General features: G+C 41.1%; 1 protein-coding gene across 1 annotated transcript in view; it reads left to right on the top strand.

The window, feature by feature from the left end:
• The window catches only part of LOC108787928, a 43,186-nt gene extending 20,820 nt beyond the window's left edge, over positions 1–22,366 (top strand). The window contains exons 11-19 of the mRNA XM_018557627.1: positions 684–759; positions 1,025–1,114; positions 7,791–7,881; positions 8,841–8,933; positions 12,128–12,156; positions 14,304–14,392; positions 14,498–14,590; positions 17,582–17,676; positions 22,181–22,366. Of these exons, the coding sequence (XP_018413129.1) occupies positions 684–759; positions 1,025–1,114; positions 7,791–7,881; positions 8,841–8,933; positions 12,128–12,156; positions 14,304–14,392; positions 14,498–14,590; positions 17,582–17,676; positions 22,181–22,366 (842 nt within the window). The remainder of the gene's footprint in view (positions 1–683; positions 760–1,024; positions 1,115–7,790; positions 7,882–8,840; positions 8,934–12,127; positions 12,157–14,303; positions 14,393–14,497; positions 14,591–17,581; positions 17,677–22,180) is intronic.
• The last annotated feature ends 334 nt before the right edge of the window (positions 22,367–22,700 follow it).

The following is a 22,700-nucleotide window of genomic DNA, read 5'->3' as shown; positions in this document are numbered from 1 at the left end:
AACCAGCAATGGCATGTACAGGTTATATACTGTATACAGCTAGGATATCCACAACAACAAATACAGGTTATATACTGCATACAGCTGGGATTACCACCAATTCATATACAGGTTATATACTCTATGCAGCTAGGAAAACCACCAACAAATACAGGTTATATATTGTATACAGCTAGGATAACCACCAACATACATGTTATATACTGTGTACAGCTAGAATAACCACCAACAGCAAATACATGTTATATACTGTGTACAGCTAGGGTAACCACCAATGGAAAATACATGTTATATATTGTGTACAGCTAAGATAACCACTAATGGCAAATACATCTTATATGTTGTATATACCGGTAGCTAGAATAAACACCACCAACAAATACGGGTTATATATTGTGTAATACTAGGATAACCACCAACAAATAGGGGTTATATACTGTATACAGCTAGGATAACCACCAACAAATAGGGGTTATATACTGTATACAGCTAGGATAACCACTAACAAACAAGGGTTATATACTCTGTAATACTAGGATAACCACTAACAAATAAGGGTTATATACTGTATCAGCTAGGATAACCATCAACAACAAATACATGTTATACACTGTATACAGCTAGGATTGTGACTATTTAGTAATCCTGGATTTCTGCATAAATAGATTTATTTATTTTTGCAGCTACTTCACATTGGAATTATATTTCAAAAGTGATGACACCTTTAAGGACAAGGCCACAAGATAGACGAAAAGCGAGGTAAATGTATTTCTCTGCGGCCAAGAATCTGAAGCTAATGAAATTATATCTACACGGTAAAATGCCTTTGTTAAAGTGTTCAGAATAAAAAACAGGAAAAGCTATAAAGAAAGTTTTCTGAAAATAAAATGATCTTAGCCTTATTATCAGTATACATAAAAGATTCCAGGCTAAGGACATAAAGGTCGATCAATATGTCAGCCTATTAGTCATAAAAATGTCATTGCTGTTGACTTTGTGTCTCTCACTATTTGTGAAATTGCAGAGAAGAACGGGAATTACTGAGAAGACAAGCTGCAGAGAAGGAACAGATAGAGGAACAGATAAGACGTCAGCATGAAGAGGAGCAAAGAAGGTGAAAAACATTTTAATATTAAGCAAATCAAAAGAGCTACTGACAGAAAGATACTCAGAGAAGGAATACATTTGAATTAAATCAACAGAATTATTATGAAAGAAGGTAAAGTTGTTCAAAGCATATCTCTTGTTGGATGCTATGGACAATGCCTTCACTTCTCCTTAAAGCAAACCTTTGCTTTGCACTTTCAAGGCAAAACAAAGCATTTGCTTTGCTCCCCACCCGACCCCAGATACAGTGGCGTCACAAGGGGGACGCAGGGGGTGCGGTACGCACCCAGGTGACACCATTGGAAAAATGACTGTGAGTCATTTTGGTGTCACCCCCCTCTGAAAAGTCGGGCGATGTCATGGACCGAATGCCCGACAGTATCAGGAGAGAGGAGCGGACCCGGCAGCATACCTTATCCCGCCGGGTGAATGTCCCCTTCTCTCTCTGCCGGCGTCCATCATCAAGATGGTTGCCGGCAGGTATCAGAATACTGCCGCGTCTCTCATTAGTGCTAGGAGCTGAAGGAAATACCTGGTACTTCCAGGTATTAAAGAGCATGTGACTTGTTCTATGACAGTGGTGGGGGAGCAAAAGAAGGTATTTTGTAAGCATCTGTGGAGGTCTGCACTTAAGTGAACCTCTTGCTTTGCCTTACATTGGCAAAGAACAGATTGACTTTAAATATACTAGGGATGCACCGATACCACTTTTTTTGGTCTGAGTACGAGTACCGATACTTTTTTTTTTAAGTACTCGCCGATACCAATTACCGATACTTTTTCTTAAAGGGGCAGATCACATTTTTATATCTAATTCTGCATACCTGGCTGTATATTATACATTGACAAATTTAATATACAGCCAGGTGTGCAGAAATAAATATAACTGTTCCACACTATATGCAATGCATTATGCACTACAGTGTTCTGGTCTGGACATGTGCTCTGCCTCATCCATGATTTGCCTCATCCAAATACAATAGCAAGAAGTAGTGCATTTTTTTTTACATTTATAAACCTACAGCAGGCAAATATAACTTTTGAGGCCATCCTGTGCCCACCCCCCATCCTGTGCCCAGCCCCAGCAGTGCTGCTAACCTTCTTCTCCGTCGTCTCCGTCTGCTTCATCCCCTCGTGTCACAGCAGGTCATCTGTCAATGCTGGCCTCTTCTCATGCTGATTGGCCAATTGGATGATTGACAGGCTTCCCCACCAATCACGAGTGAGGACAGAGGAATTGGAGGCGGAGTCTGCTTTCGGCCGTTCGCCCGTGGAGAAGGAGATCGCGGCCATCTTGAATGAATGCAGACGCGGTCCTGTGTGCTGTGTGCGGCGGTGGAAGATGGCGGACACAGGTACTCGTTTTAGATATCAGAGCATTTGCACGAGTACGAGTACTCATGCAAATACTCGGTATCGCGGCCGATACCGATGCTTGTATCGGTATCGGTGCATCCCTAAAATATACTATAAATCATTAATACCAAAAATGATCACCTTAAACTAAGGACATGGATGTATAGAAGTCACCTACAGGTTCCTGTGCATATCCTGCTTTCCATACCTCCATAATGGTTACTGAGGCCGTCCATAACTGTATCAGACTGATAGCAAGGAGTGAGAGAATAGATGGGTCAAGCTGAAGCTCATCATTTTATGCTCTACATGAAAAGAACAGAACTCCCCAAATTTTTGAGGCTTCCAGGACTTTAAGAAGAAATCTAAAAATTTGGGCAAGTGCTTTCTATGAAGATATGTAGTTGATGTAGGTGCCTTCTGTACAGTCATGCAGTTAGTTTAGTTTATGGTGATAGGTTTTAGCTTACATTATAGATTTCAACAAAAGCCATTCTCTTACTTCCAGGGCCTGTACAAATTCAGTTTCACTGCAAGTCAGAGAGTGCCCAAAGCTATAGGAGGATCAAAGAAGCAGTTGAGACAGAAATCTGCTTATATGACAGATTACCCTTAGGGCAAACGGAGAATGTTGCTTATTACACCTGTTAGTACAGAGCACCTGACTCTCTATATATATTATGTTTGCCAGAGGCATTCTTAAAACAGCAGCTATCAAAAGAAAGAGAAGCATTATATCACTGTTAGATGTTTGGATGAAGGCTTTTTTTTACAATCATGTATAAGGCTGTGAAACTTCCTAATTGGCCAATTTGTAATTTCTCTTGTTATGTGACTGGACTTCTGCCAGTTTGAAGCAGATACACAGCCAGTGGGTGAAGATTCCACATGGGAATCTCAATGTGTTTATGGAGCACCCAGGTTGTGTATTGGAGCCCACATCTTCTAGGGTTCCAAAATGCTGAAAAAACAAATGTTTAGAACAATTAAACACCTACATAAAATGTAAGCATTATAAATGGAAACCTGTCAAGAGAAAAACATGGATGCTGCCTCTACTGAGCGGTTCTCCTGAAAATGCTAGCTGCTTGGCTTTCAAGCTGACCCGTTGTGTTTCTCCATGTCAGTAACTAAAAAAGCCCTAATGCAAGCAGATTAGCATAACAGCCAGGCAGCTAGAATTTTCATTCGGAGGTCTGCAATGGCCTCCTATCTATATCTCTCACAGCAAAAAAACTAAATTAAAAGGCATAGTGTCATCCAGTAACACTATTTAGTAGGTGTCATCCCTCTTAGGGATATTAAACTGTAGGACAGTTTAATATCCCTAAGAGGCTGTCTAAACAAATAAGTGCTTGACTTTCTTATTGTTATCTGATACAGCATTTATCGCCAACCACAGTAGAAAGGTAAGAGATTCAAAGAAGCCTTAGTGAGATAGCTGAATGTGATTACTTCTGTGTACATGAAGGGACATCAGGAAAATCAGTCACTTATTTAAATGGCTGGCCATTAGACCTATAAAGTCTTGAGGCTAGGTTCACACCTGCACTACACCGCACAACACCCGGGACGCGCGTCCCGGGATTGCGCGGTCCAGTACAATGCAGGCAGCGATTGACGCACGGCCCCATTGATTTCAATAGTGTGACATCCGCGCGGCAATCGCAGAAAAAAAGGTACAAGTACCTTTATTTTGCGATGCGCGGCTGTTTTTGTTTTCGGAAGCACAGGCAGAATCGCGGCGGCAAACCCCGAGATCCGCCGGGCGCCACTGGAGTGCCATTAGAAAATAAGGGCACTCACAACGCGATTGGTTCACACCTTGGCGACTCCTGACCGCGCAGCATCGCGCATGATTGCCGCGTGGTGAGGTGTCGCTGAGGTGTGAACCTAGCCTTAAAACAAGACAGATCCCCCAACACACACACACAGTCTGTACCCCCTTTTAATTTAGCCTCTTTGCTTTAGGTTCTGAACACCAGTTTACATAAATCACTTGTATGTTCACATCTAGAATGTGGGGTACGCTGCTGTCACTACACTGTTAAAAATGATAAAGAAGCTTTGGATTCGGAAAGAGCCCATAAGTGGGCAACAAACAGAATGGAGCATCTTCATTAGAGTTATATTTTAGAAAAAACAAATAGGTTCATTTTGAAAAAGCCAATCACTAGACTCAAGCACTGTTCTATAACTGAAGGAGTGATGTCACCACTGCCCCTGTTTGCCAACACCAGCTGCAATGGCATGTGTGAAGATTTCACAAATACACCTTTAATCCTAAGACCTGTCCAAAAGAAAATATGAATTGGGCATGGAAGCAAGATGATTTTCCCTAACATTGGCCTCTGTCCTCTAATAAATTGATTTTCTTTCCAAATCAGTTAATGGCAGACCAAAAGGAGTTATATGCAGGTCAGAAGGAGGTCAACTGTAGGTCAGAAGGAGGTCAACTACAGGTCAGAAGGAGGTCAACTGCAGGTCAAATGTTGCTGTCAATGATTTCTAAATGATCTCAGAGGCATCTCAAACTGATCTCAAATGCAAGCTTTATGCACCCAAAAGCATGATGTATTTGCACATTGACACTATCCCTAAAAGAGATTAAGCTGCGGAATTGTTGACAGCAGGAGGTAGTTATAGAAGACCAAATGATGTTTATTTACAAAGAAGCTGAATGAATGCTTACAGCTAAAACTGGCAACAGATGTAATTACTAAAGAATAATATGGAAATGATCAGACTTCCCTTGGAGGGTCAGGATTCTCCTTTTATGGAAAAAACTTGCACTTACTCTTTGAGGTTTTGTTTTCTGTATCTCTAGAACAAAACTGTTGTTAGACGTGGAATTTGATGCACATACTGTCGGTCTTTTTTTAACTTGTACTACCGGTAGGTAAATATTTAAGGTCAGGGGAGGGTTAAGCCTTCTTTTACTTTTGGGCAGTCTTTGGACTTTTGGAGTGTGGAAGGATTAGAATCGAATATTGATAGATTTTCCCTTATTCCCATGTGATCACTGTGTAAGGTTGCGTATTCAAACACCTAGTTCTGAGGCTAGTGCCCATATTGATACTCAGATGCCCCAAGGATATTAACTATATTTTGTGGCCGTAGATTTCACTACAAACCCGCAGAGGTAAATGTACCATAGGCAATGGAAGGTGAGAGCTGAAGAAGAAGAGGAATCCAGTAATCATAGCGAAAGGTTGGGGCAGGTAGCAGACAAGAATCCAAAATATGTAGCCAAGGTCAGTCCAGTATCAAAACAAACAGGAGCGTAGTTAATCAGCCAGGAAACGCTATCACAAGCACTGAGGCACAGGCTGATGATGTTTAAATACAGCGCCTCCATAGACACAGGCCAGTCCCGGCTGGGGCCCTAAGGCAGATGCATTACTCCACAGCTGAGAGGAAAAACTGCAGCCAGCGTTCAGGCTGCAAAACACTGTGGCCAGATTAATTATGTCACAGCTGAAGGCTAGAGCTACAGATAGCAACACAGACTGATAATCTTAAGGTGCCCATACACCTTACAACCATCGCAAGACTTTTGTCTTGCGATGGTTGTAAGCTAATTAAAAGCTCGTACGATCTGCCCATCTTGGACAGGCAGATCGTACCTGCGATCATAGAAAGCCCGTCGCGCTGAGGGGCGGGCTTCCGATGACCGCAATGCCGAACGGGCAGTGTGCGCGTGCGCACACTGGCCCGTTCCGCAGTTGTCGAACGAGCAGGCTAGAAACCCACCGACAATCGTACGATTCTCGGCGGGTTTTCTAGCATGCTGGTTCGACAAAAGACGTGCGACAGTACAGTAGAAACAGTTGCACGCCTTCCCGCAAAATCATGGATTTCCCGCGATTATCTTACGATAATCGCAAGGTGTATGGGCACCTTTACATAGGTTGCCTGACACACTTGAGACAGGAAGTCAAAATCTCTCCAACTGGGTTATGGACCGTAATAAAATATTTTCTAAAGCAGAGATGGAAAGGGTTAGAGTTAAAGTAACTCTGTCACTAAACAAGAAAACATTTCTACCAGGTTTAAAGTGCAGGCTACAAGAGGTGCTTCAAATACCTGCAGCAGCTTCCCACTCCCAGTATCCACCTGAATATCAGGTTGCCGTTACGGGCAAAGCTCCTGCACTTCCTGGTAATGTTAAAGCTTTCCCGTCTCTTCCTATCTATAGCCCAGTGAGACATCCCATATCAGCAATGAGCTAGCAGGGAACTAGCAAGAGTCAACACTACCAGGAAGTATCAGTGCTTTGCTTGTCACAATAGCCCTGCATTCCGTGGTAATGGCGGGACTTAGAAACTACTGAAAGTATGTGCAAGCACCACTAAATGCCTGCATTTTACTTTTACTTGTGATCAGATTCTTTATTCCAGTTAAGTGACAGTTGGGTTGCTTTAATTGAAGCGTTAAAGAACAAAATCCAATGACCTTCATACCAGGACATTATCTCATAGAACATCAGTCTACAGACAAGAAATCAACACTTGATGGAGGCAGCTTGTAGCGATTTCAAAAGTCAGTGATATAGATGCAGCAGTTCTTAATGCAGGCTACCTAGCCCCTACAGCCCCGCTTGTTGTCTCTGTTCCTGTGCCAATGCTCACAGGCATGGCTGACCATCCTCCAACCCTCAATGCCAGCTGCTGCTTTTAATTTGCCCAATTCTTCTTGTGTTTGGGTTTTTATGCTCTATTACTTTGATAGCTTTAGATGCAGTCAAAGTTTTGGGACATCTCTATTGTTATTGGATCCAAAGTATTAAGTATAACAATGTTAAAACAAGTGGAAGAACCAGGTAACTGGCTAACAGAAGCGAGGCAGAAGATAGAAGCAGAATCTTGCAGAGGGGTGCCATAATTCCTTCAGTCCAGTTCACTAGCAATTACTAGGACCCTGGTTGCTGCTCCTATGAAATCTGCTAGGCCAAACAAATGTCAGTGATTACTCTAAAGCAGTCAGCTTTTAAAACATATGGCACTTATTTGGTCAGCTATTATTCATTTTTGAATGTCAATGCACTGCGCTAAACCTTAAAAACTTCAAACCTCAAATATATAAAGTGTCAATGTGTAATATCAAAATCCGTGTGTATATATAAAACAATTGTTTTCATAGAAATATAGCAACTTGTGTGCCGACATTCAACATTTGATAGTAATTCACTTGGTAGCATTGCAGCTGATACCGATTATTTTTTCATTACACCTAAGCGCGGTTTTATTGATTAATTATATTGTTCATTTTTTGAGCCAGTATTACTCATATTAGTGCTCATTAATATTCATATTTTTGTAATATAGACAAGAGGAAGAAAGATTGAACAGACTGCTGGAAGATGCAAGGAGAAGATTTGAAAAGGAGAGATCCGATCTTGAAAATCGACTCAAACAGGTTTGACTCATATATTGATTCATTTCATAAGGGTGATTTACCAAATATCCAGTCATCTCCAGCTGCTTTAAAAAAAATAGTACATTTCTGCACTTGATGATTGGCAGAAGTTAATACTCACAAAGATAATTGAAAATATATTTATACATTGCTTTAGCAAATCAACTCCTTGTCAGTCCTACATGAGGACAAATAAGCTTTGGATTTTTCTGAGGTTTTATGGATGGTATTATGGAATAATACAAAGAAAGTAATGCATAAAATGTTGCTGTCACTATGCAGTGAGACAGCCTGTCCATTTACCAGATACTTGTGACATCAATGGTGGTAAAGGTGCTCGCAACTACTTGAGGGCAACTGGGCATGCATACATGATCTGGCCACTAAAAAATTGTATTCACAATAAATTGTTGTACGAAGATGGATGCTCACATAAGACATGAGTGTACATTTGTTTCACCTGAGCTGGGACAGGAGAGGCCAAGCAACAGTTTGTCTAATGAGTGAGAAAGAAATAGCAACTAGTCAGATCAATACATCCCATATGATCAACTGTTTCCCTCAAGGGGGACATCAGGGAGGTCTTGCAGACGTACTATTATTCCCTGATACTACCATAAACAGCAGGACTGGGGTACCATTCTCTTATGTCTGTAGGTTGCTAAAGGAACACCAGGCATGCATCTCGTTCTCTTGAACCCTCATTTAGGGCCTATTATCTCATGGCCATTTCCTGTAATAAGACACATACATTTTAATGCATGTGAATTAACTTTTAGTAGAGATTCTCTCCTATGTGGCTGGATCACCTGTAGTGCAATTTAATGTGTTTTAAAACTATAAAGGTCCATTGGCATGTATCCCTGAATAGTCCCTGAATGTGCTTATTGAAAACCAAAGATGCCTATTTTCTTTATTGTATACTTAACATTTCTGTTCATTTTGTTCTTTTCTACCAGGAACAGCAGCAGAATTATGAATTAGAGAAGAGGGCAACTAAGCAGATAAATGACTTACAAAGTGAAATCCGAAGGCTGTTGCAGCAAAGAAGGGTAAAAGATCAATCATTATTAAATCAAACACTCTATACTGCAATAATCTCAGGAAATACATTCAAATTGTAGAAAAAGAAAGGAAAAAAGTGTATTTGATATATTTATTCCGGGAATATTAACTCATTCCTGTTTTTCCATTTTGAAATTACAGCAGCTTTACTTTATTTCCAATAATGTTTTATTTGACTATAACAAAGGGAACCTATCAGTACATAGATATGGGAGCTGCCATTACTCGCCTGCTGTTAAGGGCACATGCTTCTGTGATGTCATCTTTATCCTTTCCATACTACTTAATGAGTCACTGACCTGGCCGTACAAGTATACAGATTTGAGGTACCAACAATAAACTGCTTGTGTGCTAGTACCAGGTCTTGACTGGCAATCAACAAGGTAAGGAGGACACTACTTGACCAAATATATGTATTCAAAACACTGCCAGATAAGACCTCTATTAAAGATTCTAAGGAAATCCAAGTAGTTGCCTTGATTTTGTGCAAAACTATAAACAGGATTTCCTGAAGCAGTACTTTGACATTTACATATCGAGTTGAAATAGTTTTACTGGTCTCTGCAAAGTATTACAGCTCATCCCAGGCTTCTAAAATCCCATTCTACAATTTCAGTTGGAGTAGAAAACATTTAGATTGCTTTAATCCATTAAAGCTCAGTGATTTGAAGTACAATTGAAAATATTAAAAATTCTATGATTATCACTAAATATGTCTGAAGGCAATGCAAAGACAAGTTCCAGTTTTCTACAGCCAGCACTTTATTGACATCATTTGTATTTATAGATTATGCCTCTTCCCTTTACAAGGACCTAGACACCCCTTTGAAGTGCTGTCTTGTAGGCAGGGCTCTACTCAGAAAGGTCTTATCTCTGACATAGTCCATAACTTCCTTTCTTCAGATCCGATCTTCTGCACCCTTACATAAGGGCATGGGAAATAAATACTAGGGAAGAACTCCCTCTCATGCACTTCCATCTTCTGACAACCTCCCTGGACACAAGCAAGCAATATGTATGCTTTACAAGGAGTACCAATTCAACATCTGGTTTCAATGTTAGAACATATCTAAGACCTTACGTGCCATATACCAGCGGATCTAATATCTGCTGGAGATATCATAAGGATATTGTCTCTTTACTAGTTGTGCTAATTGATAACATTAATCCAAATCATAATGAAAACCTAGTTTATTCATTTTTTTGTTGATATCCGCCTTCACCCTACATGGTATATGTTAGGTTTCCCACCAAAAGACTTGTCCAAAATAGGCAAAACATTACTGTCCAGCATTTCATGAGGGCCTGCTGCTCCATTGCTTTGCTTTGGATGCATACCCAATCCCCACCGCCACCCAGTCTATGTTAGATCTATATTCTAGTATTAAAGTCATAAAACTAATGGAATATCTACAGCTCTGGTAGACAACATTGTAGAAATGATGGGACCTCCCTGAACCTATGCTTAGAATTACTGTCTAAATACAGCCAATTCTGTGATTTCCTTGGAGTTGTAGCGCCCCAAGAGTTAAATTTTCTTTTCCGCTTTCAATATTTTCTTTAACTTCCAAACACCAGAAGGGGCACAGAGGGAGTGATTCAGTGACCTAAGAATAAACTGCAAAATATTATTTAATCCTGAATTCTGGTCATGAATGGAAGCTTGAAAACAAGCAGTTGAAATGTAGCTGAAGTGTTTTCATAAAAATTGGAGCAAAAGAAAAATAGTAACACTATCAGCATGTTTGCTGTTTATATTAAACTTTTACTAAGAAAATGCAATCAAAATTGCATTACAGATGTTATTTTTTAAATACAATCACGATCACTGCTCGTGTGATTGTAGTAGGCAGTGCCTTTCATTATTCACTGGCTTTCAGCAAGTGTGTTGGCATGGTCTAAAGTGACCAGACTTTCAAAATAAAATCCGGGGAAACACTACGGACTACGCCCACTTGTAACCACGCCTATAAACTACATCACCATTTGTACGCACACCCACAAAATTAAACCCCCATTTTTAGCATACCTTAAAACAATTGATCATGGATTTCTGGGAGAGGAAGCAGACATTGGAGATGTAAAGACAAAGTGAAACAATGCAGCAAATCATGCTTGCAGTCAAATTGCGCTAACAGAGCGAGTGGCTGAAGATGCATGGTTAAATAAACCCTGAGCCCACTCTAGTATGGGTCAAGCATGTGTAACACACAGAGTGCAGGGATCAGGAGTGTGTAATGGACGGACTTCAGGGTTCAAGAATGTGTAACGAATGGAGTGCAGGAGTATGTAGTACAGAACACAGGGGTCAGGATTACATGGATCAGAGAGCAGGAATCAGGAGTACGTAACATACAGAGTTTAGTGGTCAGGAGCAGGTAACACATGAAGTAAAGAGGTCCGGAGCATGAAACGCAAGGAGTACAAGGGTCAAGAATAGGAACACATTGAATAAAGTGGTCAGGAGCAAAAAACGCATGGAGTACAGGGGTCAGGAGTAGGTAAGGCATGGAGTACAGGGGTCAACAGTAGGTAATTCATGAGAAGGGGACAGTAGCGAGTAACGCAGAGTTCAGAGCTCAGTAGTAAGTAATACAGGGTTCAGTATCAATACAGGGTTCAGTGGTCAGTAGTAAGTGATGCAGGGTCCTAGGGGCAGCCATCACAGCATGTACAAAACTGGCTGTATATGACTGCAGTTTACTGCTGCCGGGGAGGCCGCCAAGGATATTTGTTTCCTGGTATCGACCTCTCTTAACGGGGACAGTCCCTGGGAAACAGGGACTAATGATAACCTTAGCATGGCCTGTCTCAATATCTATAAAACAGGAGCAGGTAAGAACCTGAAATGGTGTTTTCTAAGAAAAATCCTTGCGTTAAAATGTGTTAAAATTAAACAACAAACAATTGGGTTTTCCCGGAAAGAAAAGTTGACTACTATTGTTCTACAGTACAAGACTTGTTTACTTTCAAGGGGTGGCTTACAACTTAGTGGCAGATTAAATATTTTTAGCTATGCTATTAACTTGAATGCTGCACATTTGTAAATATAGTATACTTACTGGATTTGTATAATAGATGTTTAAACTTACAATGTGTATTTGGTCATTGTATCTGTATAGGGTAGACCTAGGTTACGCAGTGACAACAAGCAGTTCACATATTGATTTCTCTGTTTTAGATGTCTTTTGGTGGACACTCCATAGAAAGGTAATACCATGCTCAGTTAGAAATTCAGCATCTGCCTTTGGCATCTTATGGATTGTCACGGTACTTTGTTCAGTGATGATTAGTGACATAGGGTATGTGTTACACACTCTACAATACATGAATATTTGATAATATTTGATACAAAATAATAAGGGCTCATGCACACAGGCGCATTGGGAAATGCAATGCAAAAATTTGGGCTTATTCCTGGGCCTGAAAAGGCCAAGTAGTGCGTACAGCTGCCCATAGACATGAATGTCTGTGTGTGCTGTACTCGTGTAAACCTGCATATATAGTATGGACATATTCACTGAACAGAGATAGTTTGCATTTGTGGAATATGCCCATATGCTATGTCTGGGTTTATGCGAGTAGTGGCGTATACCCACATACAGCCACGCTATTCATGTCTATGAGTGGTTCAATGTACCTGCTGGGCTTCATGCAGAAAAAAGCCTGAAAAGCATTTTTAAGAGAACTGTGTGTGTGGTGGGGGGGGGAGGACTGAAAAGTTTGTGTTCATATCACCTGACATTTGAGGTTTTATAACTGTGTTTTGCCTAACGCTGGCCATACACAAGGCAATTTGATAAAGTGATTGAACCTTCAATTTAATTTTTTGGTCAACCTGCACAGCAGTTGCAGACATGAACTGATGGAAATGGCAATTAAGGATATTGATGATGGGAATTCCATTCTTCCAATCAAACAGAAATCTAATTGCTTATCTCATTTGAATTCTATTTTAACTCAGTCTGCTAAACTTCACAATTAACCAAATTCTAGTGACAGATGAAACTTGTGTCTGCTAGGTTGCTTAGCTTCTGGCAATTACTTTCAATCATATTCACAATTGCAGGGGATCAAAAGTGGCTGAAATTGACTTGCAATTGCCTTGTGTATTGTCAGCTTAATGCCCCATACACACAAGCGTTAGAATGTAGTGCCCGCTGTGTGTTACTAATGCCCACTGAGCTAAAATACAGTAGTAAGACAATGGCCCGAGCTTAGTAGGGTATTGTCTAAAATGAAAATGAGCCAGCCCGGTCGCAAGAAAGCCATACAGCGCACACCATAGTGTATTTCTCTTGCCAGGAGTGACAAGTGCTTAAAAAATGACATGCTGGCTGAAGACGCGATGTATGGGTATGTATGCCAATACCACTGTTCACATGCATACCGGGTCTTATGCACTACCCTGGACCTCCGCATTTAGTGCAAGGCAGAAGTCCTGGTACACATGTAAGCAGTGGGATTTGTGTACATACTCGTACAGCCAAGTTTTAATCGAGCCTATCATTGATTTGTACAGGCTGGCTGCACACAGCAGTACGGTGCACCTGTCACTCCCGGCAAGAGAACTACATTCGGATGTATGCTGTACGGCCCCCTTGCAGCCGTGTGCAACAGCCCTATTTGTGTGATCCCTTTCACACAGCATTAGAATGCAAGTAGACGTTTTCTAAAGTTCTGTGTGTCATAAACAATTGCCATGCTTTTTCCTGTCTACGTGCACCCCAACATGGGCTGCATAGTATTTCTCGGGGTTGAATTCGTGATGGTGACAAGAGTGGCCATTGCTTGTATGATGTTTGTTTAAACAGCCACTTGTAATCTCCATCAGAAGTCTAAGTGACGGTGTGGCAAAGCAATATTAGCTTTGTCATCCCAGAACTGGAAATGCCTGAACAAGGACCTACACGGCCTCATTTGCAGGTCTAAATTCCTATGGCTGGAATCTGTGGATTCTTGAGGATGGAACCACAGATGGTCATGAACAACTGTGGCCGGGAAACCTGTACAAACCAATGACAGGTTGATGGGCCCTGCAGCTCTCCTTAGCTGTCCATCACTGTTCGTAAGTATCTGCCAACCAGTGGTAACATATGATTAGAGACAGATGACTGTCCCTAGACACAAAGAGATTGAGTCCAGGGCTGGTTATCTGTCCCTAGCTGCAGATACCTCTGGATGAGCGAACAGCAGGGGACAGCTGCGTCTCCTGTCCGCCTGTCATTGCTTTGTGCAGGCCTCCCAGCCGCGGCTGTTAGCAACCACCTATAATCCCAGCCACAGAAATCTGCTGATTCTTGGCACATGTTGCCGATGTGAATGAGGCCTAAGTCTTACAATATTTTCTGTTCCAGTGTAATGGCTCCCCCCCCTTCATTGAGTTCACAGACCCCTCCACAGAGAAGGCTAACAGCCACGCCATCATCTCCTGGACTGGACGCTGGTTTGTAAAACAACTTGACATGTTAATTCCAAATTGTTTCTAGCAACTCCTTTATGGAGTCTTTTCCAATCTATGATACTCACATAGTTTGCTTTTTTATTCCAGGGACACGTCCCGCTATTAAAGAAGTCAGTGGAAAAACAGCCAATACTGTGGTGTTTGACCTGTTAAAGCACATGATGGAATCTGCAGATATGTGTAAGACTGAATTTTATCACGTTGTAGAAAAGCAATTATGATACAGGCAGTTTACAGCAATCTATGCTAGAAGGAAAAGACTTTGTGTAGCAACAGTGACACCCAGTGGCCATTGTGTATATTGCTTGTGTACTAGTTGTACAATGTGACTGATCCTGAAGTCGTGGCCTGGATACAGGCAGTGGCGTCACAAGGGGGGTGTGGGGGGTGCGGTATGCACCCGGGTGACACCATTGGAGGGGTGACGCCAAAATGACTAACAGTCATTTTGGCGTCACCCCCTCTAAAAAGTCAGGCACTCGGTCATGGACCGAGAGCCCGACAGTTGCAAGAGAGAGGAGGGGACCCGGCTGCATACCTTACCCCGCCGGTTGAACGTCCCTTCCTTTCTCTGGCGGCGTCCATCACCAAGATGGCCGCCGGCAGGTATCACAAAGGTGACCGCACATGACGTCATGCACATGCGCAATGATGTCACAGCAGGGTTTCACCCGGTATCCAGTCTGGGACGCCCCTGGATACAGGACTAGTAATTGAATGACACTATCTGTGTGCTTTGTTGCTGTGCCCTGAGAAACCAGCATTGTGTAAAACATGGTATAGAAAAATTGGTTACATTGGTTATTATGACAAACACAGACAATAAAAGGGCATGATTATCCACAAAGTAAAATATATGGGATACAGTAGATACATGCATATAAAATATATACATAGGCATCTTTTTATTATCTGTACATCCATCCTTATAAAAAAATTGTGGTATGGATTTGAACTTACAATGACAAATAGTGCTTGTTTAATGTCTTCCCTTATTTCCAATCTTTTGTTCCCCAAGAAAGTAGTCTCGCTTTGGGGCTACCGTAAACATGCAATAACATCCTATTGTTTACTTAAAAGGAACCTTTTTACAATATAACTATAGGAGAAGCAGTTTTCATTGTGGCTTTTAAACATGCTCTGCCCCAATACTGTGGTCAAGGAAACACAAGGAGCACAGACAATTCATATAACAATGTTCTGCTGGTTTGGTAACACTCAATAAGTATTTTTAAATATTCAAAAAATATTCTTTATTGAAATGAACATAAATAAACAAAGAGTAACCCATTTTGCTGCTTTTATGTGACGTTCGCATTATTTCAGCCTTAAATAGTAGCAAACATAGTTTGGACCAGCCGTTTTCACCAGGATACCTTATGGCTTCCTCAGTGATGGCTTAAAATTGTCAGTGTCATAACTTTCATGGGAACAAATTACGTTAATCCAGGGTGGGGGGGATCCACTCAGAAAAGATTGAACGTTCACCTCCATCCAGGCCTGCTCCACCTCCTGCCCTCGGCCTTGCTGCGCATCTGCAGCTCCTGATATGATGGTAGGACTCTGATGTTAAGGTAGAGACTGAGGGCTCTAATATAAAGTGGGCTTCTGATGTGAAAGGGGGATTGGCATGTAAAAGTGGGGGCTCTGATGTGAAGAGGGCTTCTGATGTGAAAGGGGGCTCTGATGTAAAGGTGGAGCTGGCTTCTGATGTGAAGGGGGCTCCTAATGAAAGGGGGACTCCTGATGTAAAGGGGGACTTAGATGTACAAGGGTGAACTCTGATGTGAAAGGGGGACTCTAATATAAAGGGGCTCTCAATTTGCAGGGGGGACTCTGATGTGAGGAGAACCCAACTTTTTCGGCATGGAGTCCCCCCCCCCCCATAAATTCATACCAGACCCCTATCTTGAATAAGGGTCTTGTATGGATTTTGGAGAGCCACACATCATATTTTACATTTTAGACTTGGGTGCCCCAAGACTTTGCATATTTTTAAAGGGTGTTGTGAGTAAATAAAGGTAGAAAAACAATGGCTTAGAATTAGAATATAATTGCCCTGAATGCTAAACAATGCCTGCATATAATGATTGTCCAAGAAGTTCAAATCATTTTAATCTCCTAATTCTGCCCTTCATATATTTTTACCTAGAATGATGCAATGTTGTTAACTTCATAAAACAGGAGTTGAGTGTTCTTTGAATATTCAACAAAACTTTATTAGATTGTGCCAAAAATCAGCGTGTGTATGGTCATCGTTTTGCTTTCTGCATATTTCTGATATGATGGAGTAAGATATCTGTTCCTCCAAATATATAAAATATACAGAATATAACTATAGACATCTATAACAATATTATAAATGATTAAAAAAGTGAAGGCAACAAAAAAGAAGATGTGTCCCTTTAAAGCTGAACTCCCAGTAGATAAAAAAAGACACAGGTGATTTCCAGCCCTGTCTGTATTAATTAATAGACCATTAAAGGAGAACTATGGGGTAAGTGTTTTTCCCCTTAGTTCTCTTTAGGGTCATGGGATTACATATACTAATCTCCTCTCCTGACCCAAAGCTCAGTATATAGCCTGCTATATACTGAGAGCGCAGCAGCCGGGACAGATCCCAACAATACTGATGAGATCCACCCAGCTGACTGATTGACAGCTAGCTCTGCTTATCTAGAGGCAGAGCCAGCTGTCCAGGGTCAGACATCTGTCCCTAGCCGCGAGTAACCAATGGATGTGTGAATACATGCGGATAACGTCAGATAGGCCTGTCATTGCTTTGTGCAGCCTGAGCAATCACAGCTGCATGGAATCATCGCAGGAATCGGCAGTCGGACATAAAAGCCCCGTGTGAATGAGGCCTAAGCGAAAGTGAAACTGCAGCAGAGAAAAATCAGGTCTCTAGTCATACATGACTTTGCTGTGTAGCAGAGCTGTATACATTTCTCAACTGTGTGGACAGAAATACAAATCCTTTGGCAGGGCTAAAAAGTTCCCATATATGTATGTCTTCTGTGTATGAAGCTATTTGCTCGGAATTCAGCCTTAAATATGACAGCGTTACTAACTAGGGAAAAATAAACATAGCAGTTCCATGCTTATTTCTAAAAAAGTGGAAAGTTTAAATTCCTTTAAGCTATTTTTGTAATTTAACTGTTATTTTCATAGTTATTAATGGCCGGACTGTAGCAGAAAAAGATACTTTAAATGGAATTACAAGAAAACACCAGAAGAACTATAAAGAGGATGTTAAGAATGCAGAGGTAAGCTATGTTTATGATGTACATACTAGATACTGCTCTGTATATTATATATGGGGGTATGATGCCATTGGTGCCAAACAAAGACTAGTGAATTGGTCTGTCATGTTCAAGATTGATCCCAGAAGAGGCCCATTTGCTCAAGAGTAGAAATTTGTGAACATTTGGCGGTCCTCAGGCGATTTACAGTGACAAACTCAGGAGTTAAACCTTATAAATGCATTCAAGTACCATAACTGTTAACCAAAATGTATCTTATTTGTATAGCACTCAGCTGTAGATCCTCAAATCATCTCTGAATTGGTGCCGACACTGTCCTTCCTTCTAGAGCTGTGTCAAACGCAATTCGACACAGCTCTAGAAGGGGTGTCAAACTCAATTTAATCGTGGGCCGCATCAACATTATGGTTGCCCTCAAAGGTATCTGTAAGACTATATAAATGTATCTAATCTCTATCATAATTGCCTCTGCATTCGATTATCACTGGTTTTAGTAATAACTTAATACCTAGATCTGAAAGTAGAAGTCTGGGAAATAGCCTGGTGGACCGGATTCGGCCCACCAGGCCTTGAGTTTGACACGTGTTCTAGAGGGTGGCTACTTTTGTTCCCCATGGTCCCTGTGTGTGTGTTGTAAACTAGCCAGCGCTCCAAGATCACTCCCATGATGGACTACAATCTCAATACAAATTATTAAACAAAATGTGAGACTATAGTCCATCACAGGAGTGATATTACATACACCCAACTGAGTCAGAAGAGAGACACACCCCCCGTGATGGACTACGATCTCAATACAAATGAGTAAACTACACTTGAGATTGTAGTCCATAATGGGAGTGAATGTAAACAAATAAATCTGCGCTTCTGGAAAAATAAAATTTAGTAATAAATTAAATTAATTAAATTATTAAAGTAAGAATAAATGTGAATAATTATACCACAAGCTGCTCTGAAAAAAGGTGGAACCTAGTATGATCAAAAAAAAACAAAGCGCTAAAGGTAGCTGTATGGGCAAAAGAATAAGCTAAAATTGATTCTGGCGAGGTCAGTATGGAAGCTAATATATAAGTATAAAACAGGACTAGCTTCATAAACAAGTATAGATAAAACCAGTCTAACCAAAATACAAAAATCAATTAGAACCACTAAAATTCATTCCGATGGAATAAATAAACAAACAATGTTTAAAACGTCAAAATCAGTGTCCAATGCTTAAAAAATCCAAGTTTTTCACTTGGATTTTTTAAGCATTGGACACTGATTTTGACGTTTTAAACATTGTTTGTTTATTTATTCCATCGGAATGAATTTTAGTGGTTCTAATTGATTTTTGTATTTTGGTTAGACTGGTTTTATCTATACTTGTTTATGAAGCTAGTCCTGTTTTATACTTATATATTAGCTTCCATACTGACCTCGCCAGAATCAATTATAGCTTATTCTTTTGCCCATACAGCTACCTTTAGCGCTTTGTTTTTTTTGATCATAATGGGAGTGAGCTTGGAATGGTGACTACTTTACAACACACACAGGAACCATGGGGAACAAAAGTAGCCACCCTCCAGAAGGAAGGACAGTGTAAGCACAAATTCAGAGATGATTTGAGGATCTACAGCTGAGTGATACACAAATAAGATACATTTTATGTTAATAGTTCAGGTACTGGAATGCATTTTTAATGCTGATTTCTCTTCAACGGAGCAGTGTTGGGAGGCACAGGAGGCAGAAGAGGTAAGTGTTTACTTTCTTCTTTGCAGGTAACAGATTTTATATGCACTTTCAGTGCATATTAAGCAGTCACCTCAATTGTAGCTTAAGAACATCAAAGTACTACTAATTAGATTATCATTCAAAGTATTTTATTAATTTTCCAAAGTAGAATACAACAATAAAATAGCACATAATGCACAATCAGTAAAGCATACAATTGCATTTCAGATTCTTCCACATTAGCATAGTCAAGTAGTAGGAGGGGATCACTAGAAGCCATACACACAATATATAATAGTTCTGTAAAACAGAACATATCTATCCACCTATTCACCTATTCTTGCCAATTTATCAGTCTGAGAGGAATATCTGGCATAGGAATCCGCCTATGTCTGAAGCAAAAAGTTGTTATGATCTCCTCCATATCTATATAAATAGAAGACTTTCTGTCCAACATCAATTTACTAAACAGCTCACGTGTGCGAGCATAAAGAAAAGAAAAACAGACAAAAAGAGGAAAAGGAAATAGATACTAAAGGAAGCAGAACAGCTTAAGAGTCCGAAAAGAGTAGCTCCAACCCCCGACCAAATAGCCCAACATCTACTTAAACATTAAACATAGTCCCCAGAGAAAAATTCCAGAAAAATTGTACAATGGAAATTACCCGGTTTCCAGCACCCCTGTATATAACAACCAGGGGGTCCAGGTCAATTCAAAGTATTTTTTAGTATCTTGGAGGATGCTGTGAAGTTTCTCATGGACCATAATCCACAACATTTTTTGACCAAGTGGAATGGAATTGTTGGCGTTTTCCAAGCCCTAGCTATGGTTATTTTGTCTGCCAACAAATAATTAGATTATCAATAAGGGCTTATGCACACTGGCGTAGAAATGTATGCAGGGTGTTTCTGGCACAAAGCTGGCAAGATCCTGCTTAAAAAGTGGTCTGTAGTGTATCACAACTCATACAGACATGTATAGAGTTGAGATGCATACTATGTACAAAGGTATTCATTCACAATGACTGATTACCAATCTTATTCTACACCTGTGACCCTGCTTAGAGAACGACTCAATGAATGGAAGAGGATATTTGTACTCACCAAAAAGTTGAAGGACACAGCAGGAACCTTAGGATCTTCCCCATATGGGTTTATATTGCCACCTACAAAAGTAAACCCGTTGGTCAAGATCCTAAGGATCCGGTTGTGTCCTTCAATAAACATTCGCAAAATTACCTCAGCAAGCAGTCATTCTACATAACTAAAGGCCGGGATGATCCTGCGCCTGCAACGCCGCTGCAGGTTACACATTGTTTATATTTACATCTCCTCCCTGGTCCTGCATGACTAGGCGGTGGCACTGGTGGCCCGTAAGACCATTGTTAGACTTCTGAAAGGAAGGGGTTTTACCAAATATCGTTCGGCTGAAACAAAGTTTTGCTGGAAAAAGTTAAAGTGGAAATAAATCGCTTTGATATTTTTTGTTTTTACCCAGCACACTTACATAGTAGGGCAAACCACACAGTAAGTGTGTGACCACACATACCGTGTTTCCCCGAAAATAAGACAGTGTCTTATATTTTTTTTTTCACAAAAAAAGACACTAGGTCTTATTTTCGGGGGGTGTCTTATGTGTACCTGGCTGCAGCTGTTTGCTCGTGCGTGCGGATGGGCGTGTGGGAGGGAGGGAGCTGCGGCCACTCTCAGCTGTAATGCCGTCCAGGGAGCCAGACAGGTGGGCGTGCGGGGAGGCGTGCCTGGTGGGGGGGTGGTACGGAGCTGCGGCCGCTCTCTGCCCTAATGCCGTGTATGGAGCCAGACAGGTGGGCGGGCAGGGGGCTACTAGGTCTTATTTTCGGGGTAGGTCTTACTTTCGGGGAAACACGGTAGTAAGGCCTCATCCACACAGTGTAGAGTCGGGCCGTACAGATCTGTGCAGCGTGCACGGACGTATCGGGCTGTTCCAGAGAGGGATAGGTGCTGCGTGTGATTGCACGCAGTAGCCTGTTCTTCTCCATGGGAGGACGCGGACGTACGCACATCCGTGCGGGTCCGAGTGTCCGTACTTGGACTCAGAAAGGATGGATCCTGTCTGCATCCAAGTATGGACACCCGGACCCACACGGACGTGCAGTTCAGATGTGCATATGTCAGCGTATGGCCGCGTCCTCCCATAGGGAACAACAGGCTGCTGCGTGCAATCGCACACAGCACCTGTCCCAAAAAATCCCTACCTCCCAGCCATTTTTTATTTCACTTCACTTCCACTTTAAGTGAACTGAACTGCTTTTGAGAGCTATATAATCGAAAACAAAATACAAAATAATTGTAATGCCTGCTGGTATTCCCTTTTATATTGTATTCATTTTCCATGGCTAAGGAGCTTGAAGCAGACCTAGACTAAGGCAAACTGATCCTTCGAACATTGTGAGATGTCAGTTTTGAAAGAAAACAAGTCTTATTCGTAGAACCCCCAACCCCAATGACACCATATAATGCAATCCTATGATGACTCCTGAGGCAGGATATGTCTTCTGAATATGCCAAAGTCCTGACAAGGACCTGTGAGGCCAGAATAATAAAGCGTACCTAGGCACTGTCACAAGTGAAAGCACATTGCTGCTTCTAATCAGGAATTCTATGTGACTTCTCATTACTTTAGATTTGAAGTGTAGGTCTACTTTCAGTGTCACAGAATAATTTCCGATATAAAAGAAGGAATATTGTTTAATTATTCTTCACCTCTTCTCCTACAAAGAGCAATGAAATGGGGAATGTTTTCTGCTTTTAGGTTGAACTTTTTGGCCGTGAACTAGAATTAAATGAGCTTGATTACATAGAAGAACCGAAGAGAACAAAGATATCAAAGAGACTATCCCAAGCAATAAAAAGACGGACAGATGCCCGCTATACAGCTGCCATTAAAAGTGGTGGACAAAACTTGCCAAAAAATGTTACCTACACAGATCATATATGAGTTAGAGTTTGTGTCCATCTTTGTTGGGAATGATTGCATTTGTTTTTAAGTTCAGCATCTTTACTACACAGGAAATGTATTGACAGTATGACCAGAGTTTGTGTGTCAGATGCAACAAACCGATGATGTTTACGATTAGTCTTATGGTTAGTTCACACCAGTCCCAGTTCAGTGCGGCCTGATTCGGAGGATCGCATCCAGGCCGGCTCACTGCATTAACCACTTAAAGAGCACGGTGTTAAACCCCCTTCCTGTCCAGTCCATGTTTCAGTATTCAGCGCTGCGGTACTTTGACTGACATTTATTCCGTCATGCAATGCTGTACTGAAATGCA

Source organism: Nanorana parkeri, unplaced genomic scaffold (assembly GCF_000935625.1).
Source record: "Nanorana parkeri isolate BGI_ZX_2015 unplaced genomic scaffold, ASM93562v1 scaffold293, whole genome shotgun sequence".
Classification (NCBI taxonomy): Eukaryota; Metazoa; Chordata; class Amphibia; order Anura; family Dicroglossidae; genus Nanorana; species Nanorana parkeri.
The sequence above is the reverse complement of the archived record's forward strand: the minus strand, read 5'-3'. Positions and strand labels throughout refer to the sequence as shown.